Here is a 20,686-nt window from a genome sequence, read left to right as displayed (position 1 = left end):
TATTTTCGATGTTTTTTTGTTCATCATTAATTCATGATACTTCTAATCAATTTGAGTGACAGTTTGATGGTGAAAATGCTGTTTCCTGGATTATAATGATCAGAATTTATCACAAAATTTAAAGTAAAAGACATTTGATTGCCTACAGTCTATGCTGAATTCAAAAGATCATCTACTAGTATCATGTTGTCAATTTCACATTTTCAAGTACCAATGTGCATTCCAATATGCCCCTAGTATGTCATCTTTACATGTATCTAATTTTCATCAACTACAAAAGTAAGGTTTATAACGGAGAGGTCACGAAAGTTGTCAATGCATAGATGTAAGGTTTCTGCCAAGCCACTTTATGAGTGCATATGCCACACAATGTTGAATATTTTGATATATCCGTGGGAAAAAAAGTTTCCTGAAAAAATCGCCAAAAGATTTGCTACAATTCACAAACTTGAACAATGAAATCTCAGAAATTCACAATGGAGCAGGCTTATTAATATTTCAGACCCCCCCCCCCCCCAAAAAAAAAAAAAAAAAAAAAAATCAAATATTCTTTTGGAAAAATTGTAGCTCTCTGATTTTCGGCAATTTTACAAAACTGTACAGAATCATTTTTACATTTCATTCAAATACTGCACAGGATTGGTCACTTGTTTGAAACACATCGAGTTGATGCCCTTATTAGATTACGAATGCGGCAGAGATAAGGTGACAAGGATAAAACGTCTTGCATAAGGTACCCATACGTCATACCCGGCAACATGCATCATGACATCAGCAAATTCGTGTTGGAACAAGTCGAGAAATTCACATTGACCTACAAAATATTAGGGTTTCGATGACGTCATACACAGTAAAGTGAAAGGCACCTGAACATGTAAGAACTGATCCTATTCCTTCTTGCCTTGGGAGGAGCTAAGTCGTAAGAAAACCTGTTTTTATTGGACAAATGTATAAGTGATTGACGTGTGACCTTGTGTCAGACATACACAGAAAATCCATAAAGCGACAGCCATTCTGCCAATACCGAATCTTTGTTCTTATGAATGAATTCAAAGCTAAAGTGCTATCATTCGAGCAACTTGATCGTGTGAGGACTTGTCTCCAGTCTCCCAGTGCGCATTTCCTTTGACCTTGACACACGACAATACGCTGTAACCCGGATAATTTATCCACTGGCAGACACATTTTCCGAGGGGGTGTGTCCCACAATTTGTGAAAGCCTGTTTGTGCGTCCCGTCACACTGTTTGTAACGCGGACTCATCACCCAAAGCGTCCGCATTTCCAGTCACTACGTACCACGGGGTGATATTTTTTGCACTCAGAGATCCAAGCTCTTGACAAGATGTCAGCACGTGGCGGCAAGAAACGCAGCAAGCCAACATCAAAATCTGCAAAAGCTGGGGTTTTGTTCCCTGTTGGACGGTTAAATCGGTACCTTAGGCGCAGTACACATCATTTCAGAATTGGCGCGGGGGCCCCTGTCTACACGGCGGCAGTTATAGAGTACCTAACCGGTGAGTACGAGGAGGTCATTGTCGTCTGTACCTCTCTTGAGGTTGGGAAATGAGTGCCAACCAGTCTTGATGCATGACGGCGCGGCGGATCAATTCTGGCAGACATTTAAAAATGGCGAATGTTTAAAATTAGATTGATCAGGTCTCACGCCATTTCCCAGCAACGCCGATCGTAGTTCGAACGAATGTTCGAGCAACCTTGATCAAAATGATTTGTCTAGGATCTACAAATGAACTTTAATTCACGTGAAAGATTTCTTTTTGTCGGTTCTTTCTGTCTTCGGGATCAGGATTTTGTTTCGTGACCCCTGTACTGCGGGGTCACCAACGTAGCTGTACTAGTAGATATGTCAGACCATGGCAAAGTCGTACATATTCATGATGGTTGACATGCAGAGACCATTGCACAGGTAAACTGGAAGAATAAGGGGGCGAGCATGTTTCTAGGTCATGGCGCCCCACTTGGAAAGGAACCATCATCACGGGGTTTATAAAATAAAGAGTGAAAAAATATAATGCGAGTGTAACTGCATATGATGCACTTTGAATAATTTGTGTCATTATGTCACCCGGAAAACCCGCTAATCTGCAGTGTTAAATAGTGACTTCAACATGTCAATTTCTTTCCTGTGGATTGTCGGTCAAATTTTCTGAACACGGTGTGGTTATTGCTCGTCTACTATCTGCAGACCAATTACGAATCAACACGTATGTTTATGCTTTCAGCACTGCTCTTTTCGATACGATATCGATATTATTTGAAAATTAGTAATTTTCAACAATTCAGTGGATGTCAGATCATTTCGTGAAGTACAATGGGCGAACAAGCATTACTTTCAAACGTTTGAATTCATTAGAGTGTCGTGCTTGGGTCATTGAACCTTGCAGTTAATTAACCACTTAGCGGTCGTATTGTGAATGTGTGATTAACACTTCACTTTCGAAGTCTCGTTACCTGAGATGACTTTTGTCTCTAATTTGAATAACAAGAGAAGCTGTTCTTTTCCCGGGTGCAAGTCCCCCTGAAAAGTTACCACTGTCTATGTGTGTACGTAAATAGTGTACAAAAAGTGTGCTTGTTGGTCAAAATATGAAATATTACCCCACTCATAAATCTACAATAGCAGCTTCCTATTTCCGGTACCCAAAGGGGAAGGTCGTTAGAGGTCACAGTTTGTGTACACAATTCTGTTGTATGTGAACCTGTGAAATTTTTGTATAGATCATGCATATGTTGAAATTATGTTTCATGATCAGTTTAACATAGAACTGCAAAGTCTCTGCAGGAATATCAGCTATGCTAATTTTTTTACCCATCCTCACTGACCAGTTTCAGTAATAACTACAGCTGTGTTCATGATGCACTCAAAACTGTGGATCTGTGATTTAAAGGTATACTGTCACCTGTTCCAATTTTGCCACAGTTACCATGGAAAGAGAGAATCTAACCAATCACAGATTTTAAGCGGGTGGCCGCTTTTTAAAAACAGTGCCCTCACATGAGCATTTTGAATACCAAGAAACGCCCCTTTGACCATATATGGGCATATTTAGATTACAGGTGACTGTATATCTGTGATTTAATAATTGTAAGGTAAAAACATATATGAGAGTCACAGAAACATTCTCAGTAGCATTGTTACCATCTCTCATTTGATTTCCTTTGCAGCTGAAATTTTAGAACTTGCAGGGAATGCTGCCAGGGACAATAAGAAGGGTCGCGTGACTCCTCGACACATCCTATTGGCCATTGCAAATGATGAAGAGCTACACCAGGTGCGTGCCCAGCATTCATTTCATATGTTATTGATTAGTTTCTTTTTAAGGTATACTGTCACCTGTTCCAATTTTGCCACAGTTACCATGGAAAGAGAAAATCTAACCAATCACAGATTTTAAGCGGGTGGCGGCTTTTTAAAAACAGTGCCCTCACATGAGCATTTTGAATACCAAGAAACACCCCTTTGACCATATATGGGCATATTTAGATTACAGGTGACTGTATACCTTTAAGAATAGTTGTAAAATTATAAGTAACTAGCCTCTTGCATATATGTATGTGACATTTTATTTCTTGAGACATATATTTTATACCTGGGTGCTGCAGATAGTGGTCAAAGTCCTTACCAAGGGCCTTCTATGGTCTCCATCTTAATCTTGGAGATGACTAGATACTGTTTTTGTTATTTTTGTTCATGTTATTTGTACTGATAAAATGCTTATGAAAAATATTTGTTTTTTATCATTAATGATAACAGTTATCATGAGCCCTGTAACTTTTAGCGGACAGTTTCTCGGTAAATATCGGTGTTTTTGTTACAGTTGGTAAGCAGGTATGTTACCAGGGTTCCCCAGTCAGGTTTTTACCCCCATGGTATATCAATGCAATCAGATTTAGGGACAGCAGAAATGTTGCCATGGTTCCCAAATCATTTACCAATCTTCCCAATCGTAGCAAAATACTGTATGCAATTAAAGGACCCATGAAATGGTCACTCCACTACTTTATATACATGCATTAGAGTAACCTTCTCGTGCCCACAGACCAATAGGAGCAATCCCAATGTTTTGTGTATTGGACCATTTCACAGGCCCACTAAGTTCCTGTTGTATATTTTTATAAAGAGATCACTGACAGCTCATCATGTACATAACGCACATGTACATTATTCACTGACACAATATCCACAAAAGTATGTATGTCAACATGTGTATGTGTGTATCAGAACAATAGTACCAAGCTAAGTCTACATCATCATAAGTTCTAAAGTGACAAACACAACCAGCACAGCACCGATAGACAACCAGAAAGAACCGGTATACACATAATAAAGTCAAATGCGCAGAATACAAATATATGGAACTCCATTAAAGACAACCGAGAAGTAGTGTCAGATGTTTTGAAAATAGTAAGCACATTCTGCCCCACATGTGCATGGCACAGTACAATAAAATACCCACAATGCTGTTTGATTTGTACCAACGACGTTAGTTTTCTTATAACTTTTTCAGTTCTGCATAAAAGCAATTATATGAAGTCTCAAGATAATTGATTAATTATATTTATTAAAAGTACGTTGAGATATTGTAGTATAAATTTCAAAGAAACCATTATATAACCATAAAAGTCACATTCTTCAGGTACTACAAATGTCACAGTTTTGGGAAGCAAGTTATGACCAACTGAAGGGGTCATTCTCTGAAAAAAGTTAGCATGTAAATTTCTTTTGTCTTTTCTATTTGGAAAAAATCAATGTGCTTTGTTTTGATAAAACAGGTACAACTAGTCTCCCTACTTCTCATAACTTTATTCTGTATGGCTGAGGACACAATCAGTGGAAAATTTATAAAAATCCTTTCTCTTCTCTCAATCAAGCACAATTTTCTTAATCCTTTAAAATGGGAATTGAGAAGAAAGGTGTTTTTAAAAGTACGTTTTCAGAATTTTTACAACTAGTCCAGGAATTTGTCTACACATGGGAGACATGGTAGACTTCACAGGGGAATCTACGTTGGTACAAACCATGATGTATTATGGGAAATCTCTAGTACTGTGCATGGCACCGCCCATATATATATCAATCTGTGAATTCAAGTAAGAAGTGGTCTTACTCTACAGACAAATGTCACTGATGCCATCAGTGATCATTTGTTTGTTGTGATACATCATACTTTCATTAAAACCTGCACACGTCTCCTCTCTGCACATTATCCAGTACACTTCAGTTTCCCTGTTGGTCTCATTCTAGTGCTTTTAAGATTGTTGTACTGACTTATTCTAATGATACAACATGTATAATTTATCTCAAATACACAGCTTCTAAAACATGTGACTATAGCAGCCGGAGGTGTTCTCCCGAAAATCCATCCTGAGCTCCTGGCCAAGAAACGGGGTGCCAAGAGCAAACTGTTGTACGACACACCCGCTACGACCCCGCCCCCAACCAAGAAACAGAAAATAGAGAACAAGAAAATTACCGCCAAGAAGAGTACACCCCTCAGCAAAGGGAAAAAAAACAAATTAGCAAAGGGCAAAGCTAAACAGGTGAGGGAAGAAACCGCAACAGACAAACCTGATGAAAAAACAGCTGATTAAGTTGTTTGTTGTCTCTTTGGAAATCCTTGAGTTTTATCTGCCACATGTCTTTTACTCTGCACTGCTCACCCCTAGGTTCCTTATACTTTGGTGTATGACCTGTGTTGTTTGATTGGCTGTTTTGGGCCATTCTACACGGAATGTAGGGGGGAGCAGGAGTGGAACAAATACCGACATAGCAGTGGTTATCTGATTTCAAATTGCACAAGTGATGTTGTTTGATGAATGTGTTAACAGTAGATGAACGGAGAAAAACTCTGAAACCTAGAAGAAATGAATATCATTAGAGTGAATTGACAAAACTTGGGATTACTGTAAAATCATTGAATTGAGATTATTTTAGAGAGTTTCATACATGTCAATAGCAATGTAATTTTTTCCTGTGGCTTTCAGCCAGTCAGCTGACTTCTAGGTAAAATAAGTTTAGGAACAAGATGTGTTTCACTCCAGACAGTACTTCCTGTTTCTCAGTACTATACATGTGGCATTCCGATTTTACCAAGCTCTCAGAATTTTAACCAACTCATAGCAGACTTTATAAGATTCAAGATATTGTGATACGTCACATCGAAGAGGCGAATCACAAACAATTGAAGAAATCCATCTCTGTAGTAGCTTTTGTCTCAGTCAGAGCACTGCATTAAATATTGGTGTGTGTCTCGATGTGTGAAAAAGCTGTAAACAGAACTAGTTGCACTGCCTTGTTTCGAGTTCCTCTAACACCGTATATCACTACTTTTAAAACTTTTAAAAGTAATTTTCTGTTACCTGTGTGGAAAGATGCTGATAATTACCATTTCAAGACACCCAGTATTTGAAATTATATTTGAAAAAAGAAAAAACAACTGTGTGAGGGAATTTTAGTCCAAAAATCATCTAGTGCTAGTCGCTAATCCCTCAGAGTATCTTAGATAACCACTGCTATGAAGATGTCCAGACTTTCATTTTAAGAAATTCTTTCTGTTAGATATATGTACACACTTTTAAGTCTACACAATCTTGTACTCGGTGGGCCATGCTTACTAGCTAAGGGTGTTTACTGGTCAGGTCTATAAAAAAACTTATAATGGATTTTTATCAAATCATAGTTATAAAAGTGATATAATCAGTGTATTCATTACAGATTGGTATTTTGTTAATTTGCATATTACAACTGTAGTTTTGTATCGCAAATCATTGCCATCTGTATCTTGAAAGCAATCATGTGTTTGAAAATTCTTGTAGTATTACGTAGTTCAGCATTTATCATACGTTAAGGTTTAGTGTTTTTTGCTGACTTTTTAACAGAAATAAGCATCTATGTAGAGTTGCTTACTGTACTTCCACTTTTTGCACATGCTCAGTAAGGTTCAAAGGTCAGTGGTTGCTAAGAAACAAGTAAACTCTTCCTCTTTATCTTGATACAGCTTGACGTGCTTTTCCAAATCTATTAATAATGATTATTGTCATTTCCACACACTGCATGACATTTTATTTTTGTGATGACCTGTGTACATCCTAATTCCAGGTCGTTTAGAGCATAGAAATAGCGTTATTTCAGGAAAATGATGGAACTTTGTAGCCTCTATGAGCACAAATCACTACAGTGGCAATGACATCATGTTTTCCTGTATGAATGCAACCAAAAACAGAGTACCACAAATCTGTACCGACATCACACCTATTTAACAATCTCAGTTACTTTTATAACTCCACATGGATGCATTTTTTGGAAAACATAATTTCTGAAAGCCTATTCACTATCAACAAATACCTTTGTAGGTTTACCATCACGTCATCAAAAAGAACAGCAATTGATCCCGGCAAATATTCAAATGATATCAATGTATTTTCACACAGAATGTGATAATGTCATTGTTCAACAAATATATAGGCCACACATTTATGTTTAACCTCACCGAATAGGTACTTACAAGCTTCAGTCAATATTATTTACTTTCTGACTTATTTTGCATACAAGAGTCATTGAAATATTTTTTACTCGGTACATATCTGAAGGAAAAGTGTATGTGACAATGGAAATGTGTCATGTATTTTTTCCTGCATTGAACTGCTTGATGTAACATCCATATTTCATATCATTTTATATTTCATCATCATATTTGCAGTATTAAGCCCACCATACAGAGTACAGCCTCTCACCCCTTTGGAAAGAAGATAAGCTGAGCTATTGATTGCACTGTAGCATGACATAGACTGTACCACTTAGATTTTGGGGGGTGGATAGGATGTCATACTTCTGTAGTTACATGAACATTATCTTTGCACTGAGTGTATCTTCATTTGAACTCAACAGACATGTACACCTGAGTGACTTTTCAAATAAGTATGTCAACGGCATGAAATTTTTGTTATCGCATTTAGACTGGACACACATCATTATGACAGATAAAGTTTTTGACCACTAGAACTGACACAGACAACCACGAAAATTCAGTAAAACTCATTTAAAATCCAGTTATTGAATTTTGATTCAGAAATGATGAACACGGGTACATGGGATGTACAAAACATGAAAAGCCTGACTATAAAAGTATACCAGAAAATTCCATTACATATTTCAGTGAAGGCTTTTTGTGTTTTGTACATCCCATGTACCGGTGTTTATTTCTAAATGGAAATTCAATAACCTGGATTTCAAATGAGTTAACCAAATTTTTGTTGTCATAAAATCTTGAAGGAAATACACTTACACAGTAACGACTTTATAGGAGTCATTTGAAACCTGAAAAGTGTCAATAGTCACATGAGAACCAGTGATGTCAGTATCTTTCAAGTGTCTGTTGTGTTGAACTTGAAATTCACTCTTGCTGTGTTGCAGTAGTTCTTCACATGGAACTTGACCTGCAAATGAGTCACAGTTATGTTTATATGACCACCAAGAGTGTAAATTAATCAGTCTTGTAGTATACATTGCCTTGATCTAGCGAGGAAAAAGCTGGTCAAGTAACTTTTGAAACTCCAGAAACAGTCACCATTACTGGCTATACCTCCCTGAACAAAACACTCTGAATAAGCAGCCTTGAGTCGTATTTCAAAACTTATTATTGTACCGCTTTCTGACTCTTCAGTTTGACTTTCTTGTCTTCATTGAAAGAATGTAGCTCAAATTGATCATACTGCCCAAGTTTCACAGAGGACAAATCAGGACAAATGTTATTCTAATTTGCTCAGGAAAATGTTCACAGCTTGCAGTTAGATATTGGAAATCGTGTTTAGGCAATTTCAACATGCTTAAAAAACAAAACAAAACAAAACAAAAAACCAGGCATGCTTTTACTAAGCTCATCAGTTTTCTTCAAAATACATGGTCATTATCAAATGTTATACATATCTCCTGTAGAGCGTTAGCAATACATTATACAATCTTTCTTCTTGATATGAGTATGTTGTTGTCATGACAACAGATGTTTAGTATTATAGCTTTAATACTTAAAATTATATCTTGTTATTGACTTGTAAGCACAATGAGATAATTTGTTGCTTTAGTTGCATTGTAATTACTATAGCATGTAGTGGATTGACCTATAACTTCTGCTTTACTGTCAGTCTGTTTGAGACTCCATTGTTCAATAGCTTTTATCTTGCATTTCTTCACTTAGAAGAGCTAGTTGTATCTTCAAATTTGCTACAAACCTTACTTACTGCTGTTTAGTTTCACTGTCTGATTTTGGCAACTCTGGCCACTCTTATTACTATGTAAATCTGTGCATGGAAATACACCTCTTTAATACATCAACGAAGGAAAAATTTAATTGATGTCATGGAATCTTTGACTCACATCATTGACACCGTATAATAGATATGTAACATGCAAATATCTACAAATGAATATTGATCGACCAATCAGAGTGCTCAGACGGGAGTGTGCACCTGGTAACAATATACAAATCTGCCAATCAGCAGATAGAATGGAGTTGATAAATTCCCATCAAGATGTGTAACCACAAACCTGTTCCATGCTTTGGAATCATTTTTAACTGCTGACAACTTCAACAATAGCTAATAATCACAAATTATGAATGAAAAACAAGACTTTTATTCTTTCAGCATTGTGTAAAGTGCATTTCAACATTCCAAACCAGAAAAGCATTTAATCCTGAAATAAAGCAAAGAAAGACTCCTTTTATGTGGAAATGCTAACATATAACATTGAACTGTTTGACGTTTATGGTCATATATATTTGAACTTCTGGCGCATGTCCTTGTTATAACCTTGGGTTGATGTAACTGGCCATTCTTTATACAGTTCCGGACGTGCAGTATGAACCAACATAACCATCATTGCCATAACGAAAAATTTTGCTAGAAATGTGAAAATAGTCATAAACGTACTTATCGTCATACTTTACAATGTTATAAAGGTATTTCTATAAAAAATGGCACTTAATAAGGTCAAAGGTCAAGGACATTTTTCTTGAGAGCCTTTCGTACTCACAAATTTTGACATTCTGCAGAACAGCAAGGTCAAGGACAAATATTTTACATGCATGCTCACATTTGGTTCACTTACTGTTACAATATTTAGCACAGACTATTTCAACAATTGTATTTTTATCAGTATAGCATCTTAGATGAGAAAGACAGTTTTGTTGTATCTGTGATACATGATCACACAATAAAGAATTTTATTGGATTAGAAATGCCAGTGTGATAATCCTTAGATTTTATAGAAGATGTGGTTAGATTGATTTCCTGCATGAAAAACGTTGTAAAATAGCATTTAGCCACAAAGTTTGATGATTAACACAACATTTGGTTTGTATTTCAATGGTAGGTTCTTGTTCGACTTATGACAGCATATTGAAACACCCACTGGTCAGCTCATCAACACAAGTGTCTATATGTGTGTCATGCCCAGATGAGAATCCACTTGTCAAGGATAACAATGCAGTCTAGACATGTATAGACCGAGTTGACAAGCTGAATTTCTGTGTATCTGAACAAGAAACTGTAGTTAACATAAAATTCAAAGATAATGTGAAAAAAGTCATCAAACGTTAATGCTATTTGCTTTTTAATGTTTTTAATGTTTTTAAGTACATCCCTTTTCTTTTCTCATGTGATCCAAAAGTTTGTATTGTGTAGTAAGTCAATTTTGTGATTTTTTTCCCAGTTGTATTAAGTTCCTGGAAACCTCAACATTTTACACCCACATTCATATGGAATATTCCAGCCATAGCAATGAAAATGATGGAATCTATCAAAAACAGACTTTAAAAAGGGGGATCTCAGATTATTTGACTACTTTATGGTTTCAATTTTTGGAAAAGATTGAAAATTTAATTAGTTTGCAAACTTCCAAGAGTTGAACTTCCCACACACAAGAGCAGAAACAAGAATTTGACAGTGGCCGATTTGATTGGGTTTTTTCTTTTTCTTTTATGTCATGTTTCTTTCAGTCAATACCTATTACACCGAGTACAAGCAGTGGAAGTACAGGGAAAGTTACAAATAAAACTGCAGGTGGAATAACCATCTTGTCGGAGAAAAAATTGTTTTTGGGGCAAAAAGTAAGTGACCGACAATTCATTTGTTATTTCTGAAACTTGCATTGCACTCTTGTCCCACACAATCTTTTGGACTAGCATCTTGACATTGTCTTTCGGCCTTCGTCTACATTCAGTCTGGTCCCGAGATTCACATTTAACGCCATAGAATGCAAAACTGCTCATTTAAATGTGAATAAACTCAGAGACCATGATACCACTGGCATCTCTTTGAAAGTCAGTCAGTCAAAATGGGTGTTGCTCATTGTATTTATACCGTAGCTTCGCCCTGAACAAGTCACACTAGAGGATCATTGTGACTGATTGACTTTCAAAGGGACACAAGTGACATCATGGTCTCTGCTGGAGCCTATTCACATTTAAACGAGCTGTTTGCATTCTACGGCATTATAAGTGAATCTTGTGACTAGATGGTGTATGGACGAAGGCCAAAAGACAACGTCAAGAAGCTAGATTAAGAGTCTTCATAATTGGAGTAAAGATGAGCAGACCAGTATACAGGAAAATGGAGAGATTTGAAGGCCATCTGTATAAATAAGTGGTTTGTGCAAAATATTGAAACCTTTCAAAATTGGACAAATAAATTTGCTCCTCTCACAAAGTCACAAGGTGTTGATATCTGAAATTCAAGAAGGATAATCGAGTGCTCATCTCGTGTGGGCAACCTTGCTTCTCTGCTCAATGCGAAAAACTTGGCTCGATCAAGATCCCAGGAAGTGCGATTTCTGTAAGGATTTGGTATGGTTAAATGAAGCTCTCCTTAGTTAATCTCGCCTTCAATCATTCACCAAAATGGCTGCTTAATTGGCTCAAACCCATTATTATCAATGGTGAGTGTATTCATTTATTGAGAATCAAGGGCAATAAACAGATTGATCTTTTGAACCCTGGCTTTGGATTATAGGTGGCTCCTAAAAAATTCTTGCCAAACTGCCAAACTCATGGTACAAATAAACACACCCAAGAGGGAAGTACTCTTGACGTTTTTCCATGAAGTCCAATGCAGTGAATGTTCATTATCTCACAGTTGGACATGTAACCAGAGTCGGTAACTTTCCACTTCTAGATGAATTGGTGTTAGTAGTCTTTATTGAAATAGCAATAAATAAGACATGAAAAGTAATCAGTGATTATAATGATGCATGAAAAAAATTAGTTTTGTTGCTAGGGTAACTTGATCCCGAAATCTACATGTTCATGTCTTTTAGGTCCGACTTGTTCACTCCTATTGCCTCATGTGAATATTCAATAATTGTAATTGAAAACATATGGCCTGTATCAGAACCCTGTCATGAAAGGGAGTGTTTCAATAATAAGATCAGGGACTTTAGTCTCCTACAAGGTTAATCTATTTTTTGGGTCTATGAATCAACAAAGGGCAGACTGGCAAAAACAAAAAGACACACTTAAATGAAACAAATATCAATAAGTGAAAACATAATAGGACAACTGAGTGATACTACAGTACACCACGTGTGACTTGAGAAAACTATGGATAAAGCTCAGTCCATTGAGGGACTGATGTGGTTAAAATCAGTTTTCAACTAGACATAAGAAAACTAAGTGGACCCAAAACTCAGTTTTACAAATCCACATGTCATAAGAGGTACACGTCTACAAAGGAATTTGAGGGGTCCCTAAGAAAACCCATTCACAAGGAAGTTTGGGCCCACCGTTCTTCAGGTGCACCCAGTTTTCTTATTCTGAGTCAATGTGTATAGAATGTAAAAATAAATTTCTAAGTTCTATGGGGTTTTTTTCATGATAATAATATTAATGATGATAAAAACTTGGCTACAAAAACACAGGCAGTCAGCTAGTTCATATCCTTTAATTTTTCAAATTATCATACATGACCAAAGCAATAGGACACCTCTGTAATTCGCTCAACCCGCCATGCTTGTATCTAGGGGGAAAATTATTTTTCTATGACCTCTTGAAAGTTGACCGCAGACTTTCTTTACCTTCTGAAAAACTTGACTGAGATGAATTCAGCAATTCATGATTTCCATGGTAGTCAGATTACCGCGAGCCTGGACATTCACCATCTGGCATATACCTCTGCTCATTTGAGCTGCCATTGAGCGGTGACAATTTTTAAGTGTCAACAAAGTTTTACTGATATTATGTTTAGCTGCATGATAGCTACCATTTGAGGTGCCTAGAGCTGCAATAGTCTGCAATATGTCTTTCAGAATTACTTGTATCTGCAGAAAACATATTGCAGCTCCAAATACTCTGTGCAGATCAGCATGTGAATTAACGGCCACAGCATTGAAACTAATCTGTGACAGCTAAATGCAAATATATAGGTTTGGTAATTAAGGGCAATTCCCAACCACCAGTTGCCCTGGATTTTGCTTATGATTTAAAATTTGTGAAGCGGCTGAGGGGAAGCATCTGTTGGATATCCACATTGTAAATGTTCAGAAATTGATTGCACACACTGTAGCTGACTGTCAGCTCTCTGTAAAAAACATTGATGTTTCTACATAAAAAAGCATAAAAAATATGGATGTTAATGGCCTTCTATAATGTTTTAGCAATTATATACTATAATAGTATAATTGCTTCTTCTGCTGTGCAAATTTACACACATATACAATGTATGTATATGTATGCAGTGGTTCCCATGGCAATATATGCATGAGCATGCAGTTTTAAGTAATCCAATTAAAGCCGGGATTTTTCATATTTCTCAGCTGACAGTTGTTCAAGCTGACATTGCTACCATCAAATCGGATGCTGTGGTCCATCCAACCAACAGTTCATATTACATGGGCGGAGAAGTCGGTATGTATTAAAGGGCCAGTAGCTTCAGTTTCTTGTTCTACTTCCCAAAGCATGTTTAATTATACAGTATTCAGCTTGTCAACTCAGCATGTACATGTAAAAAATACATTGTTATTGTTGACAAGTGAATTCTGGTCCAGACAAGAATTCAAATGTAAATGATACCAGTGCATTTTACTCGGATAGTAGACGCTATGTTGATAATCTAAATAGTGGGTGTTTCAACATACTTTTGGGAGTGGAACAAGAACTTGTAATATTGGCAAGAAGTGAAAAACTCATCAAAAGTTACAGCTATAGTTACCCTTTAAATCATCATGATGGAGCTTTAAAACTGTGTTTGATGTTCGTCAAGTTCCTTCTTATCATAGATTTTACATGTCAAAGAAAGACTGTAAAGTTTGGTTTTGAAAGAATGAACATCACTATTCAGTCTGGAAGATTCTTTGTTCATTGGCATTCTGGTTGCCCTTCTTCCCGGAGAAGATTCCGCCTGTGGAGTGACAGCTTTTCCAGCATAACCATGGCTGTGTTATGTGTCTTTTAGGTTCAGCTTTGGAGAAAGCTGGTGGAAAAGAATTCAGAAAAGAAGTTGATGACCTCCAGAAAAACCATGGTCAACTCGACACTGCAGGAGGTAGGGACGATTGCCAAGATGACTACGCTGCTTTTTTTAAAACTGTCCCAAACTCTACACAGCACGGAAAGTGTCACAGATTTTTTTCAAACCATAAGTTGACTGTCATCAATTAGATTTGTTACTGGTCATGATCAATGTCCATTCTTTGATGGATTTTTACAAAGAAATGAACTGTTGAACTGTGTGAGAAGATTGCTACACATGATATCATCTCTTGACACATCAGGTCTACATTGAAGATATACACAGATAGAAAAATACAACTTTGTTGATGAGCTTTTGATCAATTTTGAAACAAAATACAGAGAATGGTCTCATGGTATCCAAATGTTGTAACAATAATCATTTTTGCAATTTAAGTACAATATTGTCTTAATAAATTTGGTTTTGATGAGATAACATATCCCAGTGCCATATTAAACTCAATCAGTCTTTCTCTATAGCTGCCATTTTAGTGTTAGATCTCATTGGAACAGACATTTTAAACTGTATTTATTCTGATCAGATTATCAGCATCTTCCGCAAGTTTGAGAATAGTGACAAATGTTGATAATTTCACAATTCATCGCTGTCAATCAAAATGATCAAGATCACAAAGTATTTATTTATATTGATCATTTATTTTATATAATTCATTCAGGCATTCTCCTTTCCTTCTTTTATTTGTCAGCTGCTATCTGTCCTGGGCATAATTTCCCGGCCAAGTATGTCATCCACGTAAACAGTCCTGGATGGGGTGGATCCAATGCTGTATCAAACTTGGAAAAAGCTATCAAGAACATCTTAGCCTTGGCTGATGAGAAGAACCTGGCATCAGTTGCAATTCCATCTGTTGGAAGTGGACGGTCAGTGAAAATATGGAATGACATATATCATAATTGCCAATTAAAAAATTGCAAATTCACATAGGTGCCTATTATATTTATTGCCATGTGAATATTGTTTGTGAAATAAAACATCTCAGTAATAATATTTCTCATTATGATAATTAATGGTGATTAAATTTGCAATTGCATGGATGGATATGATTTATATGATCGTTTCTTCTCTGTATTAAGGTATTATATACCTCAAAATTGAAACACTTAAACTTTTGCTCAAACTTTCTTATAAAAGCCTTTCAACCATTCTCTTTCAGAATAAAAAATATCAGGGGTGACCTTGTAAATTTTTATACTAGAGAAACAAATACGCCAATATTCAAGCAATTATGTACCCCTCCCAGCCCATAATGAATGACTGTAAATTTTGATAGAGAACTGTAGCAAATGAAATGTGATGTCTATTTGCTCAAAAATTATAAAAAAAATTTAAAAAATTCCTAAAAAGTGGTAAAATGTTACACTTAAATTGTGGTGGGAAAAATTACAGCTTTGAAAGGGCTAAATTTGAAGGGCAGGCAGATTAAACTATTTGACAAAGTTATAGCTAGACACCCTAGTGGGTTGAACAATCAAAATGTGGCTGCATTCAGGCAGTCATCTTGATGTTTTCTGGCGTTTTGTTTTGAAGTTTTGTGACTCAATTAACAAGCTGCTTATACAATTGCCTCTATTAAAGGAAAATTGTGACTGTTCAAGGGCTGCAGTGTTGCTAATTAAGCTGCACAGAGTTAACACTGCAAGCTAGGGCGGTTTTCACATTGAAGTTCCTCCTATGCTCCATAGACTGGAATTCTCTTCCCTTTTTGAGTGCATGATAATACAATGGAGCTATTTGGAGCAGATTTTTAGATTCTTTTGAATAATTAACAACTTTCACTCACCCTTCTATTTATGGTGTATTGATTTTCTGCCAACATAACGGAATTTGCAATTATGCTGAAACTTTAATAGTCAACACAGTTGACACATTTTTGCATTAAGGAAAATTAATGTGTCTCTGGTACAACTTAATTCATTCATTAAAGTATTTAGGTCTATTTCTTGAAACAGATATGCAGATCTCATTAATAAAATAATTTATCTTTGTTGATTTTAAATATGAAAGTCAATTCACAGACTGCTTTATTAGTCCCCACGGACACCGTCCGGGGGGACTTATAGGTTTGGTCATGTCCGTGCGTGCGTCCGTGCGTGCGTGCGTGCGTGCGTGCATGTGTGCGTCCGTCCGTCCGTTCACACAGATATCTCAGAGATGCAAGAAGCGATTTCATTCAAACTTGGTACAAGGATTACTTCATATGTCATACAGATGCACGTCGATTTGTTTTGGGATACGATCCAATATGGCCGCCAGGCGGCCATTTTATTACGATTTTTTCATGTACAGAGCCATAACTCAGACATGTTTCAACCAATTTTATTCAAAGTTGGTACAAGGACATTGACCAATGTCATAGATATGCACGTCAATTTTTTTTGTGATACGATCCAATATGGCTGCCAGGCGGCCATTTTATTACGATTTTTTCATGTACAGAGCCATAACTCAGACATGTTTCAACCGATTTTATTCAACGTTGGTACAAGGACATTGACCAATGTCATAGATATGCACGTCGATTTGTTTTGTGATACAATCCAATATGGCCGCTAGGCGGCCATTTTATTACGATGTTTTCATATACAGAGGCATAACTCAGGCATATCTCAACCGATTTTATTCAAAGTTGGTACAAGGACATTGACCAATGTCATAGATATGCACGTCAATTTGTTTTGTGATACGATCCAATATGGCTGCTGTGTGGCCATTTTGTTACGATTTTTTCATATACAGAGGCATAACTCAGGCATATCTCAACCGATTTTATTCAAAGTTGGTACAAGGACATTGACCTATGTCATACATATGTACGTCGATTTTTTATGTGATACGATCCAATATGGTTGCTAGGCAGCCATTTTATTACGATGTTTTCATGTACAGAGCCATAACTCAGACATATTTCCACCAGTATCATTCAAAGTTGACATTGACCTATTTCATACATATGCTCGTCAATTTGTTTCACGTCATGTAGCAGTAACATGTCAATTATTGAAGTTTCGTAAGTAGGCTGATATGTCAAGAAATATGTACTGCATCAAATTCATGAAACTTTATACAGATGTTAACCGATGTAAAGCTCACATTGCTTTAACATTGAAAAAGACATTTATCAGTGTCATTTTAATTAATTTGTAATTGCATAAGTAATGAACTTTCCTAATTAGGGTGATATAGCCACAAATTAATACAACGTCAAATGTGATGAACTTGATACAGATGTTGATCTCATAGTGTTGTAAATACTGCATCAAACTTTATGAAATATGGTACCAGTGATAATCTGTTAAGTGTTAGAATTGTATGCAAAAATGTTTTGCAACATCCTGTTGATTAATTCCTAGTTGACTCATTTTATGAACTTTAGGATGGTGGCCTACATTGGTTTTATGTTTTCATCACCATGGAACTCATTCTTTGCCATTGAGCGCCATCTGTATCAAAGTATTTTTATCACAGACCTAATTAATGAAGAGGACTCTATCCTCTCTGAGGACATGTAATCAAAGTACCCATTATTAACAAGTGGGGACTGTGTCATCAACGATGACTTGTTTTTTCAAGGCATGAATACTTTTGACATTACATCTTAAATAGGAACTTCCCCTATAAAAGCCAGATTATCATAAATCTATGCAAATGTGAAAAAAGCCATGCTTATAGTGCCATAATTTTGTCATGTTTCAGGCTTTCATTGTCATTGAATCTTGCATATGATGTCTGTGAATATATAGCGACTAAACTTGAGTCGGAAATAAACTGAAACAATGTTCCGTTTTTTGTCAGAGAACGTATATGTATCAAAATGTGTTTCCTGTATGACCATTTGACCCCTATTTGCATACGTCACAAAAGTGCCCATCATGATTATTCAAATTTCTCATATGAGAATTGAGAATATGAGAATTCAAAACTCCCGCCCAGTGTATGCAAATGGCTATGTCATCAGTAATCCCTCATTGTCCTGTAGCTTCCCGTTTAAAAGACTTCCCATTCATGAATCTAAAGTTCACGTTCACGTTCACTTTCATTCTTCAGGGGTGGATTTCCAAAACAGACAGCAGCTGAGACCATCCTGCGTGCCATCTCCAACTACTTTGTCAGCGTCATGGCATCGTCCTTGAAACAGATTTATTTTGTGCTGTACGACATGGAGAGCATCGGCGTCTACACAAGTGAATTGGCAAAGTTAGACTAGATACTGGCTACAGATTCAACAAAAGTTGAACTCTAAATTACAGCCTTTGTCAAGTTATTGTGAGTTTAATAGGCCCAATATTTCTGTAATACTTTTGTTAGTAGGCGTTTATGTATTCTGAGACTGCAATTCCTGAAAGACACGAGCCGAGAAATTTTGTCTTACCTTTTTTCAAACTGTCTGCTCAACATTCCCTCTGCTCTCTCTTTCATGGTCAAGACAAAACATTTGCTGTGTGTTACTCTACTATTGGTCATAATAAATATGTACATGTTGAGTTTAACATAGAGCATACTTTTGACTCATGGGTCAACAGTTTCAAAAATGTGAGTGTGTTGAGTAGAATATAACTGCAAGTTCATTTACTAGTTCTTGTGATAATTGCTAGAGTAGCACTATTATGTGTAGTGTGCAATGAGAGCTTTCCCTATAATAAGAATGTTATTAATCAGAGAAAGTATATCGACCATTATAGGGAGTCAAAGTTGAAAGTGAGGCTAGGTCATTCCATTTTGAGTAGGGATGATCAGGTCGTATGTACCGATTTTGCATGTGTCCATGAATGCTTTGGATTTGTTCTACTGGTGTTATTTACGTAGTTATGTTTACGATACAAAACTACAACATGTCAGTTACAGGGTCAACACTTGTTGAGTTTTATGGCAGGAAATTTCAGGATTTCAATCATGTGCAGTACAAAATTTTCCTTGAACTCACCAGATTTTATTGACATATATTCAATATACAACTCATAAATATTATTGTGGGTTTTGTGAACACACTATGCTAGCCAATGCCCCTGTTTGTTCTTTTTTTTAAACTGAGTATGAGCCAATCAGAGGCACTGTTACAACCATAATGGTTAACAACTCATGGCCAGTTGCAAAGTATGCAATGGATCATTTACCCTCATTGGTTCAATGAACGATACAACTTCTAAATAAGGTGAAACCTTACAAAATATTGTCACATGATGACTATAACCAGCAGTATTGACAATGTCATATTTTCATACAACTTTTCGTCCAAACATTCATAATTGGTCCTGACTCTAATGTAAACACAGCTATTTCCTTGGGCATTTTGCGGTGTCTGTTTTCAAACGTAGCTATCATGTCTATGGCTGTATCAGAAAAATAACTTTTAATAACATTTCATTATTTTTGTTCTGGGAAAGGAGTGCATGTTCCTCATCTGCATAAAGGATGTCAAAATAAGACATACTGAGTTTGGTAATGACCGTCGCCAACATAATTCATTGTGTCTGTAATGCATCATGTTTGCTATCGTCATCATCTACCGATGAGGTCTCGTAGAATACAGTTGTCAACTATGACATGGGACAACATTACACGCACATGCAGGGCTATGTTGACAGGCTCAGGAACATGCAGGCTTTTCACATGGTTGTGGGAGTAGAACTCGAAAGCATACATCCTAGACAGAAATAATGGGAAAAACAGAAACAATTGCAACTAATAAAGTGCTTTAATTAACAGATATTTCAGTATTGTAGTTCTTTAACAAAGTCACTCTTGCTGCACACAATAAGTGGTAACTGCTTGACAACATGATAGAATCATGCATAGATCTGTATATTGATTATTTTGTTAGATTGTACCATTTTGATCAAAATTATTGTCAGTTAAATGTGTTTTTAAGATGTAGAAAATAAAACATTTTCACAAATCTCATGCTCTTTTAGCTGTTTACTATTTCATAATTCATAAATAATTCTGCATTTTCAGTTTTAACATATAGATTTTCTGTGAAGTTCTCAATAGGGAAATTACCATGTGCATTCACCGAGTTTCCAGAACTGACTTTCAATAAAGCAGCGCTATTGAGAGTACAATGGAAAGACTGTGTACCGAAACTTTAGTAAAATGCATAGAGGATTAAATTTATGAATCGGTCAGTGGGCGACATCCCTGCTTGGTATG

General features: G+C 36.4%; 1 protein-coding gene across 1 annotated transcript; it reads left to right on the top strand.

Annotated features, from left to right (window-relative positions):
- Positions 1–997: 997 nt before the first annotated feature.
- LOC139122935 (core histone macro-H2A.1-like) lies at positions 998–20,432 on the top strand. Its single transcript, XM_070688813.1, has 8 exons — positions 998–1,515; positions 3,185–3,291; positions 5,333–5,560; positions 11,014–11,124; positions 13,824–13,914; positions 14,462–14,551; positions 15,225–15,399; positions 18,584–20,432. Exons 1-8 carry the CDS (start codon positions 1,344–1,346, stop codon positions 18,741–18,743), a joined length of 1,134 nt encoding a protein of 377 aa, XP_070544914.1. The 5' UTR covers positions 998–1,343; the 3' UTR covers positions 18,744–20,432.
- Positions 20,433–20,686: the final 254 nt, after the last annotated feature.

The sequence above is a fragment of the Ptychodera flava genome, chromosome 22 (assembly GCF_041260155.1).
Source record: "Ptychodera flava strain L36383 chromosome 22, AS_Pfla_20210202, whole genome shotgun sequence".
In the NCBI taxonomy this organism is placed as follows: Eukaryota; Metazoa; Hemichordata; class Enteropneusta; family Ptychoderidae; genus Ptychodera; species Ptychodera flava.
Note: the sequence above shows the minus strand (reverse complement) of the source record. Positions and strands in the feature narration are given on the sequence as shown.